Raw genomic sequence first — 24651 nt, 5'->3', positions numbered from 1 at the left:
TTTCTCCTTGTTCCTATATCTGTCCTCACAAAATCTGCCCCATTTATGATCTCCAAGCATGTTTTCTTAGACATGGACTATATAGATTATTGTTGCAGATTTGTCTTAAGCGACAGACTTCACCCCTAGTTGAAATTCCTCCATCTCATCAGCAGAAGAGATTTACTCTTGAGTTTGCAAGGTGATATTACAGGTCATTAAGCTCCCATCAGTTTTGACTGCACTACAAGAAAATGAGAGATCACTGCTCGATGGTTCGGGTCTCATTACAGCTTGTACTGGCACAGGTCATTGGGTTTGCTGTGGGCACAGAGGGACACAGCTCACTGAGTTGTCAATAACGGCAGTGTCATTACTGATGCTGACATCTTAATTATATCCTCAGTCATTGAACACACAAAGTCAAAGCTGGTGCAACTAGTGTTAATTTAATTGTTGAGTAGCTACTGAGGCTGCGTGGATTTACAATTATTTTCGACACAGCTACAAAAAAAAAAGACAGACTGCACTGGCATGCATGCTTATCCAGTGCTATTTTAGTGCAAAAGAAAATCTGTCGTATAAATGAAAGCTAACAGGAGCATACATCTGGCTGCCTTTACGACAATTAAATTTCACCATTAAGTCCGGCAAGGTAATGCAATTGCCGGACCAGTAACTTCATTTAAGAATCACTTTAGAGTCTGTATATGAAATAATCATTTTCAAAAATGCTCCACTGTGCAAATGTTATTTTGACTTTTGCCATAAGGTCTCAATAGTACTTTAACATATTTGATCGGGATTAATTAAGAGATATGTTGTTGCAAAATGTAATCTCAAATGTACTATGGAGTACATAAACCACACCTACTATTTGTGGTCTAAGTTGAAGGATGTTTTATCGTATTGCTTTCATAAGGGTATTTCCAGGACAATCCATCAAAATGATTCAAGTCTTCATTTTTCTACTGCTCTGAATGTTGCGTGAACTCGACCAAACTTTATTCACATCTGAGCCTTTTTTCTGGAACAAGGCAACTTTTAAATCATAGTTCTGCAATGTACACACAATCCCTGTCATAGAAGATCACTTTTCCTGTTGACATCATGCAAGGAAATTTGCCAAGATCACCGAACCGTCTGAGGGTTTTAGGCCATGTAGCTGCAGTTATGGACCTGAAGGGTTGAGGCTTACAACTTGAAGCCTTCACCTGTGGGTGCTATTTAAACTAGATATTTCCCCTGGGACTGAGGTTTGCTGTCCAAATGTCCACTCAGTGCTTCAAATACAGTCTTGTTGTGCAACATCCTATGTATATTACCATCTTCATCAAGGTCTGCCTATCGACATGTTGCTCAGATTAAATGGACGCTGGAGGATGATAAGGTGTCTCTGTCCTGTGCGCGCCAACAGACTGAACAGATGTTGCTATATCTTTAATTTTGACTATATCTTACTCATTCCACAGTCCAGTATTTCCCCTTGCAATTTGTACCTGTCCTCCTCCATGGGCTGCCACCTTATCGTGGTGGAGGGGTTTGAGTGCCCCAATGATCCTAGGAGCTATGCTGTCTGGGGCTTCATGCCCCTGGTAGGGTCACCCAAGGCAGACAGGTCCTAGGTGAGGGACCAGGCAAAGTGCAGCCCGAAGACCCCAATGATGAAGGAAAACCTTGGACTTGGTGTTCCCTCGCCCGGACGCGGGTCACCGGGGCCCCACTCTGGAGCCAGGCCTGGAGGGGGGGCACGATGGCGAGCGTCTGGTGGCCGGGCTTTTACCCATGGAGCCCGGCCGGGCTCAGCCCGAAGAGGAAACATGGGCCCCCCCTCCCATGGGCCCACCACCCGTGGGAGGGGCCAAAGGGGTCGGGTGCACTGTGTGATGGGTGGCGGCCAAGGGAGGGGACCCTGGCGGTCCGATCCTCGGTTGCAGAAACTGGCTCTTGGGACGTGGAATGTCACCTCTCTGGTGGGGAAGGAGCCGGAGCTAGTGCGTGAGGTCGAGAGGTTCCGGCTAGAAATAGTCGGTCTCACCTCGACGCATGGCTCTGGTTCTGGAACCAGTCTCCTTGAGAGGGGCTGGACATACTTCCACTCTGGAGTTGCCCAGGGAGAGAGACGTCGGGCAGGAGTGGGCATACTTGTTGCTCCCCATCTCGGCGCCTGTACGTTGGGGTTTACCCCGGTGAACGAGAGGGTAGCATCCCTCCGCCTACGGGTGGGGGGACGGGTTCTGACTGTCGTTTGTGCTTACGGGCCGAACGACAGTTCAGATTACCCACCCTTTTTGGAGTCCTTAGAGGGGGTACTGGAGAGTGCTCCTCCTGGGGACTCCCTTGTTCTGCTGGGGGACTTCAACGCTCACGTGGGCAACGACAGTGAGACCTGGAGGGGCGTGGTTGGGAGGAACGGCCCACCCGACCTGAACTCGAGCGGTGTTCTGTTGCTGGACTTCTGTGCTCGCCATGGATTGTCCATAACGAACACCATGTTCAAGCATAAGGGTGTCCATATGTGCACTTGGCACCAGGACACCCTAGGCCGCAGTTCGATGATCGACTTTGTCATCGTTTCATCGGATCTGCGGCCGTATGTCTTGGACACTCGGGTGAAGAGAGGTGCGGAGCTGTCCACTGACCACTACCTGGTGGTGAGTTGGCTCCGGTGGTGGGGGCGAAAGCCGGTCAGACCTGGCAGGCCCAAACGTGTTGTGAGGGTCTGCTGGGAACGTCTGGCGGAATCCCCTGTGAGACGGAGCTTTAACTCCCATCTCCGGCAAAACTTCGAACACGTCCCGGGGGAGGTGGGAGACATGGAGTCTGAGTGGACCGTGTTCCGTGCCTCCATTGTCGAGGCGGCCGATCGGAGCTGTGGCCGCAGGTGCCTGTCGCGGCGGCAACCCTCGAACCCGTTGGTGGACACCTTCGGTGAGGGATGCCGTCAGGCTGAAGAAGGAGTCCTATCGAGCCTTTTTGGCCTGTGGGACTCCGGAAGCAGCGGGCGAAGCGGCATGCGGCTCGGGCGGTTGCTGAGGCAAAAACTCGGGTGTGGGAGGAGTTTGGAGAGGCCATGGAGAAAGACTTCCGCACGGCTTCGAGGCGATTCTGGTCCACCATCCGGCGTCTCAGGGGGGGGAAGCGGTGCAGCACCAACACTGTTTATAGTGGGGATGGTGTGCTGCTGACCTCTACTCGGGACGTTGTGGGCCGGTGGGCAGAGTACTTCGAAGACCTCCTCAATCCCACCAACATGCCTTCCACTGAGGAAGCGGAGCCTGGGGACTCTGGGTTGGGCTCTCCAATCTCTGGGGGCGAGGTCGCCGAGGTGGTTAAAAAGCTCCTCGGTGGCAAGGCCCCGGGGGTGGATGAGATCCGCCTGGAGTTCCTTAAGGCTCTGGATGTTGTAGGGTTGTGTTGGTTGACGCGACTCTGCAATATCGCATGGACATCGGGGGCAGTTCCCCTGGATTGGCAGACTGGGGTGGTGGTCCCCCTGTTCAAAAAGGGGGACCGGAGGGTGTGCTCCAATTATAGAGGGGTCACACTCTTAAGCCTCCCTGGCAAGGTCTATTCAGGGGTCCTGGAGAGGAGGGTCCGTCGGATAGTCGAACCTCGGATTCAGGAAGAGCAGTGTGGTTTTCGTCCTGGTCGTGGAACACTGGACCAGCTCTACACCCTCAGCAGGGTCCTGGAGGGTGCATGGGAGTTCGCCCAACCAGTCTACATGTGTTTTGTGGACTTGGAGAAGGCGTTCGACCGTGTCCCTCGGGGAGCCCTGTGGGGGGTTCTCCGGGAGTATGGGGTACCGGGCCCTTTGATACGGGCTGTCAGGTCCCTGTATGACTGGTGTCAGAGTCTGGTCCGCATTGCCGGCAGTAAGTCGGGCTCGTTTCCGGTGAGAGTTGGACTCCGCCAGGGCTGCCCTTTGTCACCGATTCTGTTCATCACTTTCATGGACAGAATTTCTAGGCGCAGCCAAGGTGTTGAGGGGATCCGATTTGGTGGCCTTAGGATCTCATCTCTGCTTTTCGCAGACGATGTGGTCCTTTTGGCTTCATCAGATCGTGATCTGCAGCTCTCGCTGGATCGGTTCGCAGCCGAGTGTGAAGCGGCCGGGATGGGGATCAGTGCCTCCAAATCCGAGGCCATGGTCTTGAGCCGGAAAAGGGTAGAGTGCCTTCTCCGGGTCAGGGGGGGTGTCCTGCCCCAAGTGGAGGAGTTTAAGTATCTCGGGATCTTGTTCACAAATGGGGGAAGAAGGGAGCGGGAGATCGACAGGCGGATTGGCGCAGCGTCTGCTGTCAAGCGGGCGCTGTACCGGTCCGTCGTGGTGAAGAGAGAGCTGAGCCAAAAAGCGAAGCTCTCGATTTACCGGTCGATCTACGTTCCCACCCTCATCTATGGTCATGAGCTTTGGGTCATGACCGAAAGAACGAGATCGCGGATACAAGCGGCCGAAATGGGTTTTCTCCGTAGGGTGGCTGGGCTCTCCCTTAGAGATAGGGTGAGAAGCTCAGTCATCCGGGAGGGACTCAGAGTAGAGCCGCTGCTCCTTCACATCGAGAGGAGCCAGTTGAGGTGGCTTGGGCATCTGGTCAGGATGCCTCCTGGACGCCTCCCTGGTGAGGTGTTCCGGGCACGTCCCACCGGGAGGAGGCCCCGGGGAAGACCCAGGACACGCTGGAGGGACTATGTCTCTCGGCTGGCCTGGGAACGCCTCGGGATTCACCCGGAGGAGCTGGAAGAAGTGGCTGGGGAGAGGGAAGTCTGGGCCTCCCTTCTGAAGCTGCTACCCCCGCGACCCGACCTCGGATAAGCGGAAGAAGATGGATGGATGGATGGATGAATTTGTACTGTCATACTGATTATAGGTTTATTGCTAATTCTTAAAGTGGATATCGGGGCTTAGTACTCTTGGGTTAGCTTTTTTCACATGGACCATTCAGGTCATAGAAATAGTTTCATTTTCTTTATGCAAAAAAGTCAAAAAATTTTTTGTTGTTTTGAAAATATAAGACATAAAATCAGCCATAAAAAATGAATAATAGGTATAAGACTTGATTTATCTGTTTTTCCAGAGGATAATATATGTTTTGTGACTCCATAAAAGTTGTATTTAGTAGGACTGAAAAAATAGCTGTTTGGCTTGTAAAGGTTGCTGACCCCTGCTAACGGTCAAGTGGGAAGGGATTCACATTCTGCTGCCCTGAGTTTGAAACTTGAAGATACAAAAGTACTTGAGTAGGATTGGGAATCATATGATACAATAATAAATATGTGATGGACAATACTGGAAACAGGGATATGTTTTTTTTGTTCATCACTGACAGTAACTTGCACATGTGCATTTCATATCACTTCTCTGGGAATAAAATAGCTTTTTCTTTTTTTTTTTACACTGTAGCTTAAATTAAAGTGCTGTACATACAGGTCTTTGAAAGCCCTAAACTGCAACTTTAGCACAGACTAACCGGTGTTTGAAAGCATGTATACATTTCTGAACAGCATAAGAAAGTTGTTTCTGTGTAAATTAAAATGCCTCTATTCCGTGTCTTCAAAACCTTGAGAAAATTGATTTTGCGTTTGTTTCCACTTGTTGAGAAAATCTGTCTCAAGCACCAAAATTGTTTCATTAAAATATTTGAAATCCCGAGAGAGATTCTTGTATTGCAAAAATGTTTTACAAGGACAACACTTGCATCCTGTACAAAGACTTACAATTACTTATTAACTGCAACATAAAGCCCAAAACGCACAAATATTCATCATCATGCCAACAAATATAACAACCTGACTTTCCACCATGTTTCAAAGCCAATAAATAATTTTACCGTGCCTTTTTTGGACATAAAACTCCTTCCAACTAAAACCCCTTGAAATCAGGTCTTACTAAGATGAAATCTGCCTTCCAATACTTAGAGCTCCATATCATATGGAACAGTAGAGAGCAACTGCATGCTGTAAAAACAAAGCAGACTGATGTGTTAAAAAGCATCTTCCTAAGGGAAAATATTGTATCTTTATGTAGCTCCTTATTGGCAAGCCAGTAAAGGAAGGAGTGAGCACTCCTCATTTTCCCCAGAGATGTAGCTATGAAGGAACAGAAAATCTGTGTTCGGACTGCTTGTATCTTCTGTCAGTGCAAAACATTTAGTTACATCTACAGATCATATTCATAAAAACAATAACTGTTCTGTCATAAATTTCCTCTTGTATGTTTATTTTCGATAATTAACTGCACCGTTGAGTTATTTTCTTTTCTTCAATGTCTGATCTAAATGATGGAGAAAGTGATTGACTTTGACTATAATCAGGATTTCATCTTCTGTCATCATTGCATACCACTAGCTTGAAAGGACCTTTTAGGGTAAAACAAATGCTAGTTTTTTCACAAGGAAAATATCAGTTGAGTTTTTACGGTGTGATACTGCATCTTGGAGTCGACAATGGAGTCAACAGTCCACTTATGCATAATAATTAATGCTGGTCTAGAAGGAGTGAATGCTGAAAGTCACTGTGTTTCATAAGACTTTAAACTTTATAACCAATTTGAAAAATAAATTAAAACCAAGTGCACTGTTTGATAACTGGGATCAAATTGTAAAATATACAATTGACTTTGAAACAGTGCATGATTGGATAAGATAGATTTTTTTCGTATAGTGCATTGAGACGATATTTGTTGTCAACTGGCTCTATAGATAAATTGAACTGAGATGAATCCAGTTTCCAAGCTGCTGCCTCTCAGAGAAGATTGTTTCTGACTTCCTCCTCCTCACTGTATAAATTGCCATATAATTATGAGATGAAAGCTTTTACTTAAGAAAAATATTAATTACGACTACTTTCTTCTTTGTTAGTTATGGTATTTTGCATTAATGGAAGATTTCTCCACATATAACATTAACACTCTTTTGTAACTTCTAGCCATGTGCTCATCTACCTGGCATTTAGCTTCTATTTTTTTATATATATATACATATATAGACAGGCTGCAGGGTGGCACAGTTGTTAACACTACTACTTTCTACCAAGAAGGTTCTGGGTTCGAATCTCAGCCTGAGGTATTTCGCCATGGAGTTTGAATGTTCTTCCAGTACAATCGTGGGTTTTCTACATGTTCTCTGGCTACCTCCCACAGTATGAAAACATGCACATTAGGTTGACTGGTCTGATTGAATAGCTCATGTGACTGAGTATGTGGTGGCTTGTTTGTCCTTGTATCTCTGTGTGGTCATGGACTAGCAAAACTGTTTAGTCTGTAACCCACCACTTGACCGCTGGAGGCAGGTCCCCATGGCTCTACATAGGTAAGTAGGTATACCCAGTGGATGAAAGGATAGATGGACTACAGCCTTAAGCACAGCTGAAGAGAAGAAAATCTGGAAATAAGCCTTTTAAGTGAGACCTTGAGCTTGAGCTACCTTTATTTAACTCAAGTGATAAAGTTATATTGTCTGTTTAGCCACTGGCATTTAGGAATATTTGGCACAATTTGAAAGCTGGGATGTGAAGTCATGGCATGAGCAACCTGGGAGGGTGACTCAGCAGCTGAGCTGTAATCCAAAGCAACAGAGTGGGCTTGAGATGAAGCACCATCTGCTTCCTGAAAATAATCAAGCAGAAAGAAGCATCAAGTCTTGCAAAAAGCCAATAATAATATCTTCTGTCCAGGTGAGGCAAATTAAAATTTAATCAGCCAAACAATTAGCTCTAAAGCTCTAAATCTTACAATCATGCTACCATATCTGACTAATAAAGAAATTAGCCTCTCATGTTAATCAGGCTGCCAGTCAATCAATAAAATTATTGCTTGGCAAAAGAATCTGTAGCATGTTTGGTTTTATTTATTTTTTTTTCTGAAGAAGCAGGGCAGCTACAGTGTAAACAGAGCCTCAGAAATAAAACTGCTAGGGATCAACCAGAGCCTACAGCTGTGTACAAAGATTTCAACATGCAACAAGCTGGCATCTATTAGGGAGAGATTGTTGCAAAGGTTACAAGACTTTGCACCACATATGGAGTACCTTTATGACCAAATAAACAGGGATATCATGTTTAGACAGACTGTGTTTGTGAAACCAAATATAGATGGATAATAAAGACAACAAAGACAACTGAGACATCAGTGACAATACTGACTGGCTTTGAACTGTTCAGGAATAAAAACAGTAAATAAAACACAGGCTGAAAGCAGTAAACTCTTTATACAACTTAATGTGTTCATTGTGAAGGTCATAAACACAATGGAAATAAATAAAAGTTGTTTTTTTTCCCCTGGAATAAATAGAAAATGTGAACAATAAGTCTGAGAACTTCCAGAACCCTTGGTTCTAAACTGCGTCTGACAAACGCAACTTCCAACAGTGTTCTTGTGATGTTCTCCGACCAACTTCGTTTTCCATACTTTCACTTCATAATAGTCTCTTCTAAAAAAAAAAAGAAAAAGAATTCTTCAGGGTACAAACTATTTCTGTCTCCTTCATGAATACTGTATGAACTGCATTTGCCGCTACACAAACATCCAAGCAGACCCAACTTCACTTGCAAGCCAACTTTCTGGCTGGGTGCAACACAGCTATAGGAAAATACACACTGGCAGGCATCCAGCCAGACATAAGAAGGCATTTGAATACAATCCATTTCTACAGTCCTAACTGTCTGACTGTCAGTGACAGTTTGGAGAGGGAAGGATGTGGTTTGCAGACTGTTTAGAGTGTATGTATATCTGGGTGTGCAAGTCAGAGAAATCAATTATAACTAAGACTTTACAATCACATCGAGGTGGACACAAGAAAAAGTTAGCATCCCTGCTTGCTCTCGGCCAGAGGGGAAACTGACCAGCAGACCCTAAGGCACCAAGTGTCACAGGGGGAAGTAGCTGAAGGAGCAAGAGACAGCTGGTTGTTTTGGTGAGTGCTGATCTGGACACCATCTTGGACTTTGACTTGAAACTGGGTCTTTCAAAGACTCTGTTTTTGGTCAATAAGCATAAATAAATAGAATCTTGCTAAAGTATTCATACCCAATAAACTGTTTCATGTTATGTCATGGTAGAACTATAGATTTGAAAGTTTTAAAATATTTTCCTTATTCTTTTTTAAATAGTTCTCAAGCTATTTAGAACATAAATGGACTCTTAAGAGTCAATGTAGCACATGGATATGTTTTAAGCTAGACCAAGCCATTTTACCTTTGTCTGTATGTTTACAGCGGTTGCCCTGCTGAAGGGTGAACCTTCACCTCCTGAAGAAAATGTGTTCCTAATATCACCCAGTAGACTTGAGTAGTTCTCTGTGAGATGCTCAACGCTTCGGATGTTGCTTTGCAACCTGGCCCTGCTGTAACCTCCTCCACAATCTCATCCCTGACCTGTATGCTAAGGTACTTGGTCTCTGTGAATCTTTCTGTTCACTTCTGCAACCAGTCGGAGGCCTTTAAAAACAACTGTAATTACACTAAGCCCAAATTGCACACAAGTTTTAGATGTTTTCCAAAGGACAATTTAGGTTTTTATTTATATATAATAAGATTAAAGTTGGATGAACACATATTCATGCCACCATTTTCAGATTTTTATTAAAATAAAATATTAATACCCTTTACAATTATGCGTTACTGTGCTGCTATGTAATGCATAATGCATCTAATTAAGTAGAATCAAGTTTGTTGTTGCAATAAATACTTTTGCAAAGCATTGTTTATAGGACTAGTATTTCACCCTACTCGAATCTGCTTAAGATAATGATGTTTTGACTGTAGGGTTTGAATGTAAACAGGCCCATCCTTATTTTGTTTTGATGATGCCATCACACCAGAGGGGCCCACTGCATGCACACCTCCGTATTTCCCTTTTACATATTTCACAGACATTATTTAAGTCGACTGGCCTCTAGGCATGGATTCTGAAGGCTGCTCTGTGAGCCGTCAATGGGTTCGTGATGGATGTTACGTCAAAAACAATCAGCATTGTCTGGCTGCAGCCGTTCACACCTCGTAACAGATTTGGTCCAACCCCGAGATGGGCACACTGTTTAATGAGCATTTCGGAAATTTGAGGGTGATATTCGCGCTGTTCCCATAAAACGCTGCAATATGACAGGTCGGCGCTCGACTGGAATGATGTAAATAACTACAAACTGTTTCGCCTCCAGCCCCTCAGACGCACGGTGTGCAGCCCATCTCTCACGCGTAGGCATTTTGTGACATCTGTAAATAATAACCTCCAGGACCAGAAGGGAAACAAACGGAAAGCTTTTGCTTCGGCTCTGTCAAAGGCAGACTCGCCCCCTTTTTCTTTTCTTCCTCCTCCTGACTTACCCGATTTGAAAAACGCCGCTATGTCTGCCGCGTCCTTTGCAGCCTCATCTAGCCCCTCTCCTGCGCTCATGGCTGCGGTCGCTCGGGCGGAAACGGCTGTAGGTATCCTTGGGTTGTTTCTATTGCTGCAAGTCGGAACCGATCAACGAATGCGAATCCTGGCGACTTTCATTGAAGCCGATCCGTAATATCCGATCCCCTCAATGAGCGACAAACCTCCTCCATTTTGGCCGAGAGGGGAAAATCCTGGCGACCGATCGGCGGCGCTCCCGAGTTGGGACGTGAGGCAGAGGATGAGGAGGAGGTGGTGGAGGAAGAGGGAGGAGGGTGGGGGGCGCGATAATGCGAGAAGGCGGAGGTAAAAGAGGAGGAGAACAGATGAAGGAGGGCTATTCCGATTCAAGAGGTGGGTGAGGGTGGGATATCCTGGGATTCCGTCTCGGTGTGTGTGTGGGGGGTTTGGTGCAATGTGCGCCACCCATTTTTTATTTATTTTTTTTCCATTTTTTGATGTGCGCCACACGCTGCGGTGCTGATGCGGACTGTGTGGGTGTCAGGATCCCATCTTAATTGCGTAAGCGGGGATGTTCCGACAGATAACATCCACCGGGAACTACTCCGCCTCCTCTTCTTTTTAGACTACCTTCTCGCAAACAATTTGTTCAAATTCTTTTCAATAACATATTTGGCTTTCTAATTAGATGATTATTATCTATTTTATTTTAATGTCAGACTACAGGAACTCATATTGTAAGATATTCCATGTTATCGGTATTATATTAGCATGACTTTGCCCATAAGCGGGACAAAGCGATAGTAAAATGAAAGGATGAGTTCATTCGCTCTTCATCTCCTACTGAGGAAGACGATGCTACAGTATGAGCTCATTTGTCCCACAAACCTAACCCAGTTCTCCCTATGAGCTCCAGCTCAGTCTTTTTGTCCTATAGACGTCGGGCTACTGCCATCTAGGGGTTGTTCAAATACATTGCACCGTGAGGGTTATTAAACGCAAGCACAACGTAGTCCTATTTATTTCAAAGTGAGGTTTATTAAAAATAATAATTTAATAATTTCTTTACTTGTCGAAGGCAATTGTAATGCTGTTATAAAATTGATAAGCATTGAACACTGCCACAATAGTGCAAATCGATTGTTACCATTCTCTCCATACTTGGATATTTTTTTAATGCAATATCACGTGCATTTAATGTTCTAAATGTTGTTATTTTGAAAGACAAATTGGTGAAAAAGGAAACAAAAAATGAAAAGAGAGGAAAAACGTCACACCCACTATTTTTTTTTTCTTGCTCCTTTGTTGCCCTGGTAACTAACAACACAAGTGCTCAGAAGGGGAAGGGTTCTGCAAAATCTCTGCAAACTGAACTAAATTAATTGAAAGAAAAAAGGAGCAGTGGTTGGATGTATGGGTATTTCTTTCTTCTATGAGGAGTTTTGAGAAAGAAAAGTTGAAGCCATGTCCTTCAGCTCCCGGAATGCTAAGATCAACTACAGAAACAGGACCAGCCAGTCGTCTGTGTCTGTGGAGATGCAGAAGGAAATGCAGGTTTGGGCTAAATAATAATAATAATAATAATAATAATAATACACATAATAATACACAAGAGTGAAGATGAGTGTAATGCTTTTTTTCCCCCTCAAAAATCTCTAAACTGGTTAAAAGCTTATTTTTTAATTATGTAAAAGAAAAGACAAAAAGGCAAATGTGCCCATAAAAAGTTATTCACTTTAGACATTTTGAAATGTGCTTATTTATAATTTTTATTTTATGGTCACTTCACATTTTAAAGTGACCATGTTTGATTTGACTATTCACTGTTGCTCATCTAAAGTTTAACAGCTCAGTCATCTGGCTTAAAGATTAACCAGGGCTGAAAACAAACCTCCAGTGTTTTCTATGTGGTAGCATCAGCTAATTTGATCTGTTTATATAATTTTGTGAATGTTAAAGGTTTTAAAGTAAAACTTTATATTTGTGTTAATGTAAAAGTGTTTAACTCTTTACATATACTTTTATAGAATTATTACACACTTCATTTTCAACTTTAAATCCTAAAATCCTTTTAGTAATTACATGGAGAGCCACTTGATTAGATGCCCTGGTGCAACAAAGTAGTGTAAAAATGGCAGCACCACAGCAGTGCATCATGTTGTTTGTACTGAAGCCATCTCTCCACAAGATGGTGGCATATTCCTTAAATAGTTTCCGTAAGGGTTGCCTAAATGTAAAAATGCTGTGCAAAGATAATGAATGCAGCAAAAGTTTACTTTTAATATAGCTGTACTATATCGGGTTGGCTTTGTTGTGTTGAGCTGGTGAGAAATATTCATTCAGAACCACTGAGTCAACAATTCCCAGGCAGTTTTCTTCTCTTCATTGCAGATTAATTAAATTTGGTTTCTTTTAATCCCATTGAAGTTGTTTGGTTTAGATATGTGCAGCTTCTCCACCAGCTATTAAAGTAATATCCCTTTGCTAGACTGTGTCAACTTTGTATCATTGAAGGACAGCATTTTTGTGAACATAGACGACGCTATTCAAAAGTACAAAACCCCCACATGTCTCCTACAATGTCATTTCCTTCATTTGCTATGAAAGAAGAGTTTTACAATGTCTGTCTTTGCACCGAAGAGAATATCAACGAGGCTTTTTTTCCCCTATGCCATCAGCTCTGACCAAACATGGACAACTTCTCAAGTGTCACGTTAACTGAAACAGACAATGGAGGCACTAAAAATTGTATCATCTATCATGTAGTGAAATATATCAGAAATAGATCATCTGTTAATTATGTATGCTGAAATGCATGCTCAATATAACTGGTCTCACATCTATTTTAACATTTTTTCTGCAGGGCAAGCTTAAATATTTCTGGTGAAAATACAGACCTGTTCCTGTCTAAGTCAATGTATTCTCATTTGGGGAGCCAGCCTCTTCATTTATAATTCATAATCACTCTCTTGTTTCATGGCAGCTTACAAGCAGAAAGTTCAACACAGAAATATCAGCTCATGGCCAAGCCAAATTTTATTGCTATGCTTTCCATTCTCTTCTGCAACACACAGGGATCCTCAGAGACATCTAATTCATTCTTGAAAATGTTCTAAGTACTGGGTCAGAGTTCTATGTGTATCGTGTAGTTTTAAACTGATCAACAACGGTTATCCTTGCATGACCCCACCTCTTACCAGGGACCAGATGAACTGGATTGACAGTCTTATTCAGCTTGAGCAATACTCCTCTGTTTCAAACTCAGGAAATTTTAAGGCAACAGTGCTAACCTCCAATCCAGTGTGCAGTCCACTGGTGAATCATTGCTTATAACTCTTAACTGCAACTATTTGCATAATCTTTAAACAAATTGTTTTCTATGTCTACATTTTCACTACTAAGCATAGATTTAAATAATAATAATAATAATAATAATAATAATAATAATAATAATAATAATAATAATGAAAGAAAGAAATGTACTTGAAGACCATGGACTCTTGACTTAAACTTGCAATTAAGAAAAACATTTTAAGTAATCTGAATAAAACTATTAGAAGAATTAAAATAGTGCATAATTGCTTAACCTTTTCAATCTGGCTTGTTGACTTTGTTGCACCTCCAATTGCTTTTATCGCAGCTTGATCTCTGAGCTCACTAATGGAAATTATTAAGTTTACATCAATTAGACTGCAACATTCTCTGTCAACAGTTAACAGATAAGCCAAACTTTTAATTGGATTGAGATTCCAACTGTTTGCTAGCTATGTCTTTGACTATATATTTGATTTCCTAGAAAGAAAAGTCTTAAAATTTCAATGCCCACAAATACATACACTGTAGAGATAACGACTGCCAGGGAGATTTATTCTGATGACGTCTAACAACTGCTCCAGTTACAGCTCTTTGGCCAGTCCAGATTTAACATTCATCACTGAATCTATCCCCAGTTTATCCACAATTCATGATTGTTTCTTCAGCTCACTATAATCTTGCTTTGTCCAGGTTAGTTGTTAAAACTAACTCTGCTGATTTTCTTGCTCTTCTGTTGGGAGATCCTAATGGTCAACAATGACTCTCTTAACTTCACACTTTTTTTTAGTATTTGCATTTATACAAATGCAAATACTTCTCTCAAAAGTGCAGATGCTGGGTGTGCTGAAATTATATCAAAATGAAGAAATTATAATTCCAATTTTTAATACCGATTAGTTTCATAGAATTAAACAAAAACATACTATAAAAAAAATTACTTTATTTTGTTGTGATCTTTAGTTCACGGTGGTTACATATATGTAATTAGCATAAGCAACTGATTTACTATTTTTACAGTTTGCATATTAACTCACAATGTATCTTAAACTTATCCTCTAATGTCACCGTTTGTTCGCTGTCACACAACTCCTCTAGCTATGTGAGTAAAACAATCATCTTACAATGGTAATTCAGACAGCATAATGAAGGTGTGAGTAACCACAACACTCACTCACCATATAGGTCACATGTGTTTGTAACGCATTTGCACTTCAAGAGAGTGAATGTTTGAATATTCTCCCCTACCAAGCAGTCTTTCAACCCTTACTCTCCTTTGTCTCGTCATCCTATTATTATAATAGTCTGGTAAGGTGAGAGCGGGACCATGATAATTACCATGCTGACAGGACGTCATCCAACACCACATTATATAGTTAGCGGTACCCTTTCAGGAGCAACACTGATAATTTCAGGGCACTAACCTTTCTCTCATGCCAAACAAGGAGGCTGATTCCCCCCATAGTGCAGTAAAAACACTTCTTCTCTGTTGTCTCGTCTTTGTAGTTCTCTAATGTCATGAAAACCTAAATAAGTTAAGCGTTTGGAATGATTTAAAAAGAACAGCCAGTCTGAAAGGCCATCTACAACTATGCTGCATTTTAAACCAGACTATCAAAACAAGGTAAGGTTACCCAAGAGTTCTGATGTTACAGACGAGCTAGCTGCTTAATTAGCGTTGGCTGACTGTAATTCATCATTGATTAGCTGCTGTGTTTCTTTTGTATCCCTGAGTAAGGAAGCTATTAAGTTTAAAACTGATATGTACTTCTTCCTCTGTGAGGTATGGTAGTTCATGGGTTGTTGATATTTAGCATAGTTGTCACAAAAAATGAAATTGGGTGTTTTGGGATTTTATTGGTTATTATAGCTTTTATGTGTCACTGAGCCTCAAATATTATGCTAAATGTTATTTCATTAAAATGCCATCTAAACTTTGACCTGTCTTTCTGTGGTAAACTTTCCTACACAAAGTAACTTTGATAAATTGATTTGTGGGCACATTTATCAAGTTTCATTGGTCTTTATGGGTTTAACCTTTCTCAAATATTTCGCAATATTTGTTACGAAATAAATGCATGAAATATTTGCACTTAGAGCTACTTTTTCAGAGGGAACTTATCTTGTATAAAGTCCTAAGACACAAGTTGGTTGTACCATTTCCAAGAGGAAGTTTTTATCTCAAGCTCTTTAATGACATGCAATGCCATGGAAACATCTAACTGAATGGAGCTTAGGGTTAGGTTGTCTTGACTACAAATCTATTTTCTGTTGTGTTCCTTGGTCACCATGAGGCTGCTTCAAACAGCTCTCTTCCTACGGCTATTTAATTACAGACAAGTAAACTATTTGGCTATCAGGTTAAATTATTTGACCTCGGAATGCAAATGGTGGCACTGGTATAATTTCGGCCAGTCTTTGAGCCACTGTCCTGCAGTTTTTAGATGCATCCTGACTCCACCACCAGAGTCAAATGAATGCTTCATTACGAGTCCACTCCAGCACTTAGTGATGCTCAGGAGGCAATTCGACCTTATAATTCAGGAGTGTTGGAGCATAGATGCCTTAAAGTTACAGGGCAGTGGCTCATGAGGACTGGATTTGGAGAATTACTAATTTAGCTCAAGTGGTACAAAATGTCTGCGACGGACTGGCGACCTGTCCAGGGTGAACCCCGCCTCTCGCCCGGAACGTAGCTGGAGATGGGCACCAGCAACCCTCCCGACCCCATTAGGGACAAGGGTGAACAGAAAATGGATGGATGGATGGTACAAAATGTTTTAGCACAGCTCTGTTAATACGGTCAGCAGAAGGTCAAATGAAAAAAAAAAAAAACAGATTCTCAACAGTCCTGAACTTAAAATCATGAAAAATAATAATCGGTTCTTAAAATTAGATTAATCAGGCAGCTGAAATGCAATCAGGCTCAATTAATCCTTCCAACAACTATCCAACTATCAAAACCGATTTTTAAAAAAAGCTTTACTGGTGTTTCATGCATTATACTTAAAAATAAATTAAAAATTAACTTTTAATTGCTTTTGACCTTTTGTTCAACGAATTATCTACTGCATTCTGCTCACTGAGCACATCCTAACAAGGGATAAAATGCTGGGAAGAAGATAAAATGAAATTTCCTATATGCTTTAGTATCTGTAAACTAATTACCAGATCTCATCTACTCACTTTTGTTTTTCCACATGTCTCCATCTGGTGCTAAACACAAATTCTATTTGGAGTGGCCATTAGACATACTGTAGATAGCATTTCAAGCTGCAGCTCAGCTGGTTGGGTAGTCAACACTGACAATTGATAGCCCTAACCCTTCCGAGGTGAGAGTGCACATGCAGATGAGAAAGTGATAGGTGGTCATCGAGAAGATGCAGGAGAGGTGAGGTGCTGATCAACAAGTTGTCATGTCGCAGATGTTTAGGAAGAGGCTTTGGAGACAAATTGTTTCAAAGGTCATTCGGGTAAGAGAAATAATTTGAGTGACTAGGTTGCCAGCTGACAATATTTTTTTTCCGTTCTCATCTACTTCTCTTACTGTCCTGCTTAATGGCATTTTCAGCTCTTTCATTTCCTACCATGTAGTTGGAAATGGAACGAGCAGAAATAAACTCAACCATTTTTCGTTTTTGTTATAATTCTATGCTTGGCAGCATGATATTTCCATTTTTTCACATCATACATGATAACCTGTTGCATTGTATTTTTTTATTTTTTTTTTGTCAGAACAGTTTACTTTTTAATTTCAGAGGTGACAGTTTAGTGTAGGACTTGCCATATGGCATGGCTTATCTCTGCCTGGGCTTTTGTTAGCTTCTGAAGGATTTCAATGTTTGTACTGTTGTGACATGAGTCTGCCTCTGAATGGTTTCCCTGTCTGCAAAGAAATAAACGTGGGTGACTACCATTGGATGAAACTGTTGATTTGTGCCTGTGTATTGCTTTTGGCATAGATTCCACCTGCTCATTAAATTTATGTGCAGCATAACACTTTATGTATTATGTATTTTTGCTTTTTGATGTTGCTGTTTAGAAACTCAGGACTCAATACAGAGAAAAGTTGTAAAATGTTGAATCAGTTTGCTGTGCTTTTTAAAGGCACTGTAAAAGTGAAGTTACTCAGACATTGTTTTTAGTTTTAAATTGATTTAAGTGACTTTATCTTAGCCATTTTAGAGAGTACAATAATTGGATACATATGTACTGTATGTATGTGGAATAGGTGGTAAAATGTCTCACTACTAGTGTAGGTTGTACATGTTAAAGAAGAGCATTAGTTTTTACATCAGTGTGTTTAAATACAGTATTTTTATCAGTTTCAAACTAAAGTCTCAAACTGGCCAAGGTTTCTTTTCAGAGAGACTATAAACAGTACACTTAATGAGAAGAAGGAGACGAATATTTTACAAGTAAAATAAAGTCTCTTCAAATGCAAACTTTATTTTTGCACTGCATCTGCTCATTAAAACAATAAATAAACTAATGGTAATGCAACTTATATATTGATTAATAAACAAATGAGACAATGCTAACCACTTAAACTGAATTGTTAACAGGTTGGGGATTGAATGCTCTTAGTTAATGAAGATAGCCATTTTGTAAACCCTAGATTTGTACATATAATTTCTAAAACAAAAACTTCCCCAGGCAGATCATATGTGTGCTTTTTTTTCTCAGAACAAGCTTTGGCTTCTTCTTCTGGTTCTGGTAATCTCTTAGCCTTGTTCCTGTTAGTTGGGAATTATTACCAGCAAAGGCTCACGTGGGTGCTGTCTGCCCAGTTTACTCCAGTGCTGGAAGACTGTTGGATATTTGGCTGATCCAGTCTTCCAAACTGAATTGTAACCAATTTGATCAGAAATATCTTGCTGAAAGACTAAACTAGATTTTATTAAACAAAACACATCCAAATTTGAAACAGGTATTATGTTGTAAACTAGTGTGTTAACTTTAATGGGGACAACTGTTATTTCTTTGTTTCTGGTTAGTCAGCGCTTGTCTATTTTTTTATTTTTATTTTTGGGTCTCTGCCCCATCTCATCACACACTAATAAGCTCTCAGTAGCACACGAGACAGTGTTTTTGTCATGTCTACAACAGTCGGCAAAAAAAACCTGATTTATCTACTTGTGGGACTACAATTGTCCCAAAACGCTTAAGTAATATCACAATTTGAAGCAATTCTATTACCTTAATGGTATACTGTAGACAGTTAGAAGTAGCATACGTCAATTCACAATAAACTTTGAAGAGTAAAAATGCAACATGTACAGTATCTGCATGCTTTTAAATTTTACAAATCTAAAAACAAGGTCCTATATGTACCTAACATCAGTAAGTGATGTAAGGTACTTGTAGTTATGACTACAATCTGCAAACTCTTTGTTTGAATTGATTTGCAACTACTGGAGTTGAATGATGTGGCTTGTAATGTGAAGCCTAATAACACTCACAGACATCCTAAATTGGTGGTCAAACAATGTTGCAGAGGTAGAGCAGCCTTTTTTACTTCGTACCTCTGAAACCGTCCTCTTACCACTTTCTTCCATTACCTTGAACATGACTCTTGCAATCAGCCACAACAACCTCTTATCCCTATTTAATTGCATTACCGCATTTCCTATGCTTGATTTTTTAAAAGCCCTCACCAGGCTGATCAAAGCTCTTTGTCTAAATGCCTATCATCACATTCCCTATAAAAATACTCAGTTTCTTCTACTTTTAAAACCCCACATACATAATAAATGAAATATATTATTTGAAATATATGAATTATCGTAACTTTAAATGGTTTGACATAGACATCTCCGAAATTTAAACTTGCTTTAATTCCTGTCTACAACCTTAAAGGAGATCTGATAAATAAAATGATATACACTTTGCTACACTTTGTCACTCAGGTGTTTAAAGAATGCAGCTAATAAAAAATATACAAGTTACAAGTCTACCATACTGCCACTAGACACCTATGAGGGGTTGGTAGTGCAATAATTTTCCTTATAAGAAAGAGAATAGTGAGAACAGTAAAACAAACAAAAACTAAATATAAGGCTCTCCTTATATTCTGTTGTGGTTCAATCTGATTAACGAAGATGGTGGAGAAAATGGGTTTCTGAAACTAAAACTCTTTGTCTATTTTTTCCATCACCTTAACATTTTTTTCTTTCTCAGATTTAATGTCAGACATAATGACTCTAAATTAAATCAAAGCCAGGGAGAGGACAAGTCATTCTTGTCCTCTCCCTGACTTTGAAAAGAAAGAAAATAATTTTTTAGGGATATTCTTAACATTCATTTTCAAAAATCATTTTAGTTAAAGAAAATGATTATAACTAAAATATAAGTTATAATCTTATTTAGTTTTTGCTTCTATTAATCTAGAATTAAATTTTTTATTCTGATAGGGACCAGCTCTAATGCATCATACCTTTGTTTGACATGATGTTGGGAGAGAGGCAGGATAGTCTGGAGAAAGCTGCCAGTCCATCACAGGGCAACGCAGAAACACACAGTCCTAAAAGACTTAGACGGAATCATACCAAAGGAAAATGTAGAACAAACAATTAATCTAACATTCCCATTTTTGGATTGTGGAAGAACATGCAAACTCAATCTTTTCCAAAATTATAACTCAATATCATCCTTAAGGCAGTAGCACTAACCACTGTTCTAGACCACCAACAACTGTAATTGGGACACTTTGGGGCTCTTTACCAAAACCATTTTTAACCTTCTTGCTAAATTCTGTTTTGCACATTGCCAAAAGTCTAACGCTTCCAATGGCCAAATGTGCTACTGCTCTTACTAACTCTGACACCCTGGCTAAATGAGGAAGCCGGCCTGCTCCTCCTCTCACTAGCCAATCCCCCGGGGTCTTACTGAGAAGAACTCCTACTTTGAGCCTTCACCTTTCAGCCTTGAAGCCTTTGTAGGATTATTCTTCTGCAGTTACACTGAAGCTAATTCCACCCAAATTTTTCTCAATCAATTTATAAAAATGATGAGAAAAAAAAACTCTCTGTATTTTTATGTTCATTCACCTAAGCTTTTATGTATTAGTGACACCCTTTGTTTCCATAAATCATAACTTTCAGACCCTAATTATGTAATACTTTGAAATCTATCCTTCAAAACTTTGCTATGATTTCAGTGGTCTTATATTTAGCTCCATCTGGCTGCTTTTTGATCTGCATCAGTTATGTTGGAATAAACCTGCACAAGAGTAAAGGTCCATGATATTTATATGCTATTATAGTCCCTGGAAGGTCTATTTTTTCATAAAATGAATGAGAAGTTTTACTATGAAACTTCATTATAATATCTTATGCTTTGGAACCAGCTTTCAGGTGTTGGGATTTTGTTTCACATGCACAGCAGTTTAGGTTTAAATTTGACACGTAGAAGAGTCTTTTACCACCAGCTCTGATCATGGTAAAGCCTGTGCAAAAACAATTTAAGACCTGTTCATAAATTTAAACAATTTAAGAACAGAAAGAATTTTACCTGTCTACTGTTGTTTAAGTGTAAGACCAAGATAAAGAGCAAATGGTACGTTTCCTGGAGTTGTAGTGTGCAGCGTTATCCTATTGTTAAAAAGCTGTGAAATCTGGCAACTCAGTGCAGATCGTAAACATGCTAATGGAGATGTACTGTATACTTAAAAATTAAGATGAATATTTGAATATTTTTGTGTCTGCGTTGATAATAAACAGGAAAATAAAAGTTAAAATAAGTAAACAACAATAATTTTAAAAAGATATTTAATCTAATAGTCAAATGTATTGGTTGTTATTACTTTTTGCTGAATCACACAATGACTTTACCTAAGCTTAGTGGATTTTTAATCAGTACTTAATCAGCATAAAGTAGCTATCAATTTTTACTTCAGAGCTTAACCTTATCAGTACAACAATAACATTTATCTGTACATTTTTTGTGCAGCAAAAGCTAAAAGAGGAGCGTGAGGCTAAGCGTGCCCAGCTGGACGGACGACATGACTACATCCTCAGTATTGTTGCTTCATGCCTGGGACTGGAGAAGTCTGATGTTGAAGATGCCATTTTGGAAGGAAATCAGGTGTTTGAATTAAACTTTCACGTAAATTTCCTTATTGTTTTAGGAGAAAACAACAGTAACCTTCAAAAAACAAAGAATATAGTTTGGCCAATTTTGAAAAGAAACCAAGTGAAAACTCTCAATCATTTCTTTTTATGTAGTATTTTTACCTGTTGTCTTGGGCATTGCAGAAGCACAAAAGAGTTAGGAAAGACTACAATAAGCAGTCAAGAAGTTCATTTAAAATTATTCATGATTTCAAATGAATAAATGTCCAATGATAACTTTAACAAAGGACATTATTACATATTAGTAGCACACATTTATAAACTACTTGTTTAAGGTTTGTATTTTCGCAACTAGCACTGAGAAACGAGTGATTTAGACTGAACTGTAATGCTTTCATATACATAGTTTTTGCATAAGATTTTGAAACTATGCATTTTTATGTTTGGGATTTTTTAAATATTGTTTTGCAGCCTGGTTGTTATTTTTTCAGTGTTATGTAACATTTTCATCAATGTCTGCAAAATCTCACGATGCCGATTTGTTTGGTTTCTTGGAACAGATTGATCGTATGGAACAATTCTTTGTGGCAAGTGGTCTTCCACACCTCATGTTTTATTATCAGGACACTGAACTCGCAGAAGGAGGTAACATGAAAAAAAAGAACACTCAGTGAATCAAAACTGACTAAATATCTTCAGTGCAATTATTTTTGTTACTAGTGATAGTATAGAAAATGATCCAGCAGTAACAAAGACTGATGACTAATTCCTTATCTCAGCAGCTGCAACCTCTCCACCCACCCAGATTGATTCCCACCAGCCTGGTCACATAAGGAAAGTGTTTGTAACTGATGGAAGGGATGTGGCATTGACCGGAGTTTGCGTCTTCTTCACAAGAGCAAACACTTTGAAAGCAATAACCTCCGAGAACATACACAGAGTGAGTCAGAGTTTTGATAAAAGCATAGACCTTTTTTTAATAGGAATAAATAATGTTTTCAGATTAAAATACAACTTTGGCCTTGACTCTGAGAGTAAGACGTGAGAAATTTTACACATTAACTGTCTTGTGAATTAGCCCTAAAATAAAACCCGGTAGTAAGTAAATTACGCATATTTTTTACCTGTTCTGAACAAATAAATTCTGGGGCAACAGAAAAGAAACTGAACTTCAACATCTATTTCAGTCGGAATATAGTGCTAAAAGGTATTTGATTAAATCTAACAAAACATTTTTTTTAAAATGTTAAATGTCTAAATGAAGCTTGAAGGATAAATGGTGCCCATGAATGCTTCTTTGGTCTAAAGATAAGTGTTACAGCAGGGGTGTTCATCAATAACACTGTGATATCACAGGTTGTTTTGTTCATTGATTGTAGCTGCCCACATGCTTCCTGCAGGAAAGTTAATCACCTCTGCTGGTAAAAGACTATGTTTGCTACAGGTTATAGCAAAAGGAGGAGAAAGAATGATACACCATGTAGATTTGTTTCACAGATTGTGAACAGATGGACTTTTATTTATATATTGAATAGAACTAATTTCTGTTTTTGTCATATAACAGACATGAATGAGTGGTACTTTTCATTCTTAAAATGCTTTCTTTCAAAGGCAAAAATAAACCATACACATTGTTTATATTTTTGTAACTGAGGTGAAGTGAACATCTTTTTTGTATTTTAAATGTAAAAAAGTTTCTGTTTCTGTTTAAATGTTAACAATAAAATGCAGAGGGTCGACCAGACCCACAAACAGTGTCTAAGTAACCAAAGTACGAACAGTTTACAATATCTCCTGAGACTCATGAGGAAAGCGAGTGAAATTCCCTTTGATTGTCATTGATGTTCACTCTCCAGTACGGTAGGTGGTGGTAAACATCTTAAGTTGGTTTGCCAACCACCAATAAAACACTTAAGAAGAAGTAGAGCGTGAATACAGGTGTGCTAATGGACCTTACCAGAGGGGCCGCTTTTCATTGGCTGATGCCCATTCTACGTGGTCACGTGCGTGGCCGTCTCACAAACACACTTAGCTTCCCGTTAGCTAAGTACAGCATAATGACAGAACTGATACAACTTCTACACCTTGAAGCCTGTCTGCTACACAGTCTTACGTTAGCTAAACAGATCAATATGCAATGTGTCTGTATCTGACATACACTAAAGATTTTATTTTAGCAGAAAAGGCTTTGGACTAAACTGTTACTGGTGTTAGCCACGTTAGCACCAAGTACAGCTAGTCAATCAACCATCGCTGTGTTCAGGGAAACGCTGATTAATAATCGAGAAATAAATATCAAGCCTGGAAACTTGATATCGTAACGGACTGAATGTTATGTTTTTAACGTAATCTTTGCTAGTCTTGCGGGGCGCAGACAGTTGCCACGGTAACAGGTGTGCTTAAACTACAGAGAGAGAGAGAGAGAGAGAGAGAGAGAGAGAGAGTAAAAAGGTAGGAGTGGTTTTGAGTTGATCACCTGTTCAGGTTATTTTACCTTTGTTTACCTTTGCTGTGGCGCATTACAGCCGCTGTAGTTTCTAAACGTTGGACTAATTACCTCGTTCGTTTGTGAGTTTACGTCATTCACAACAAACATCAAATAGAACAAATATATTTCATAACATTTTAACAAACAAATGGCTTCTACCGTGGTAATTATGTGAAATTAAATTAATTATAGCCTATCCCAACTTCAGAAGATTTGCCTTTACCTTTACAGAGCTCTTTGGTTCCTCCTATCAGTCTATAGCTTCTCATATTGACGTCATCAAACCAAATTTCAGATCTACCATAACTGACTGACACCTGCTGGCCTCAGGTTTGCAACCAGCTTGTGACTGAGAAACCAGTAACCTCCTCCCAGATGATGACATGAACTTGTTAGTTCCTCTGTCCATTATAGTAGCTGATATATTGTGAAAATCCGGTAGAAATGATGCACTAATCGAGTCA

At 40.1% G+C, this 24651-nt stretch overlaps 2 protein-coding genes across 6 annotated transcripts in view; one reads left to right on the top strand and one right to left on the bottom strand.

Annotated features, from left to right (window-relative positions):
- Nucleotides 1–10621, bottom strand: part of triob (trio Rho guanine nucleotide exchange factor b) — a 100895-nt gene extending 90274 nt beyond the window's left edge. For 2 of the 5 annotated variants that reach the window (XM_028012155.1, XM_028012156.1), the window contains exon 1: nt 10303–10621. In XM_028012155.1, coding sequence (XP_027867956.1) covers nt 10303–10372 — 70 coding nt within the window. In that variant the 5' untranslated portion in view covers nt 10373–10621. The remainder of the gene's footprint in view (nt 1–10302) is intronic. The other 3 variants (XM_028012150.1, XM_028012153.1, XM_028012151.1) reach the window with 2 other exon arrangements.
- A 1016-nt stretch (nt 10622–11637) lies between these two features.
- Nucleotides 11638–24651, top strand: part of dnah5 (dynein, axonemal, heavy chain 5) — a 92478-nt gene continuing 79464 nt past the window's right edge. Inside the window, exons 1-4 of the mRNA XM_028012637.1 lie at nt 11638–11869; nt 21578–21712; nt 22260–22344; nt 22479–22639. Of these exons, the coding sequence (XP_027868438.1) occupies nt 11780–11869; nt 21578–21712; nt 22260–22344; nt 22479–22639 (471 nt within the window). The 5' untranslated portion in view covers nt 11638–11779. The remainder of the gene's footprint in view (nt 11870–21577; nt 21713–22259; nt 22345–22478; nt 22640–24651) is intronic.

The sequence above is a fragment of the Xiphophorus couchianus genome, chromosome 3 (genome assembly GCF_001444195.1).
Source record: "Xiphophorus couchianus chromosome 3, X_couchianus-1.0, whole genome shotgun sequence".
NCBI classification, from domain to species: domain Eukaryota; kingdom Metazoa; phylum Chordata; class Actinopteri; order Cyprinodontiformes; family Poeciliidae; genus Xiphophorus; species Xiphophorus couchianus.
The sequence above is the reverse complement of the archived record's forward strand: the minus strand, read 5'-3'. Positions and strand labels throughout refer to the sequence as shown.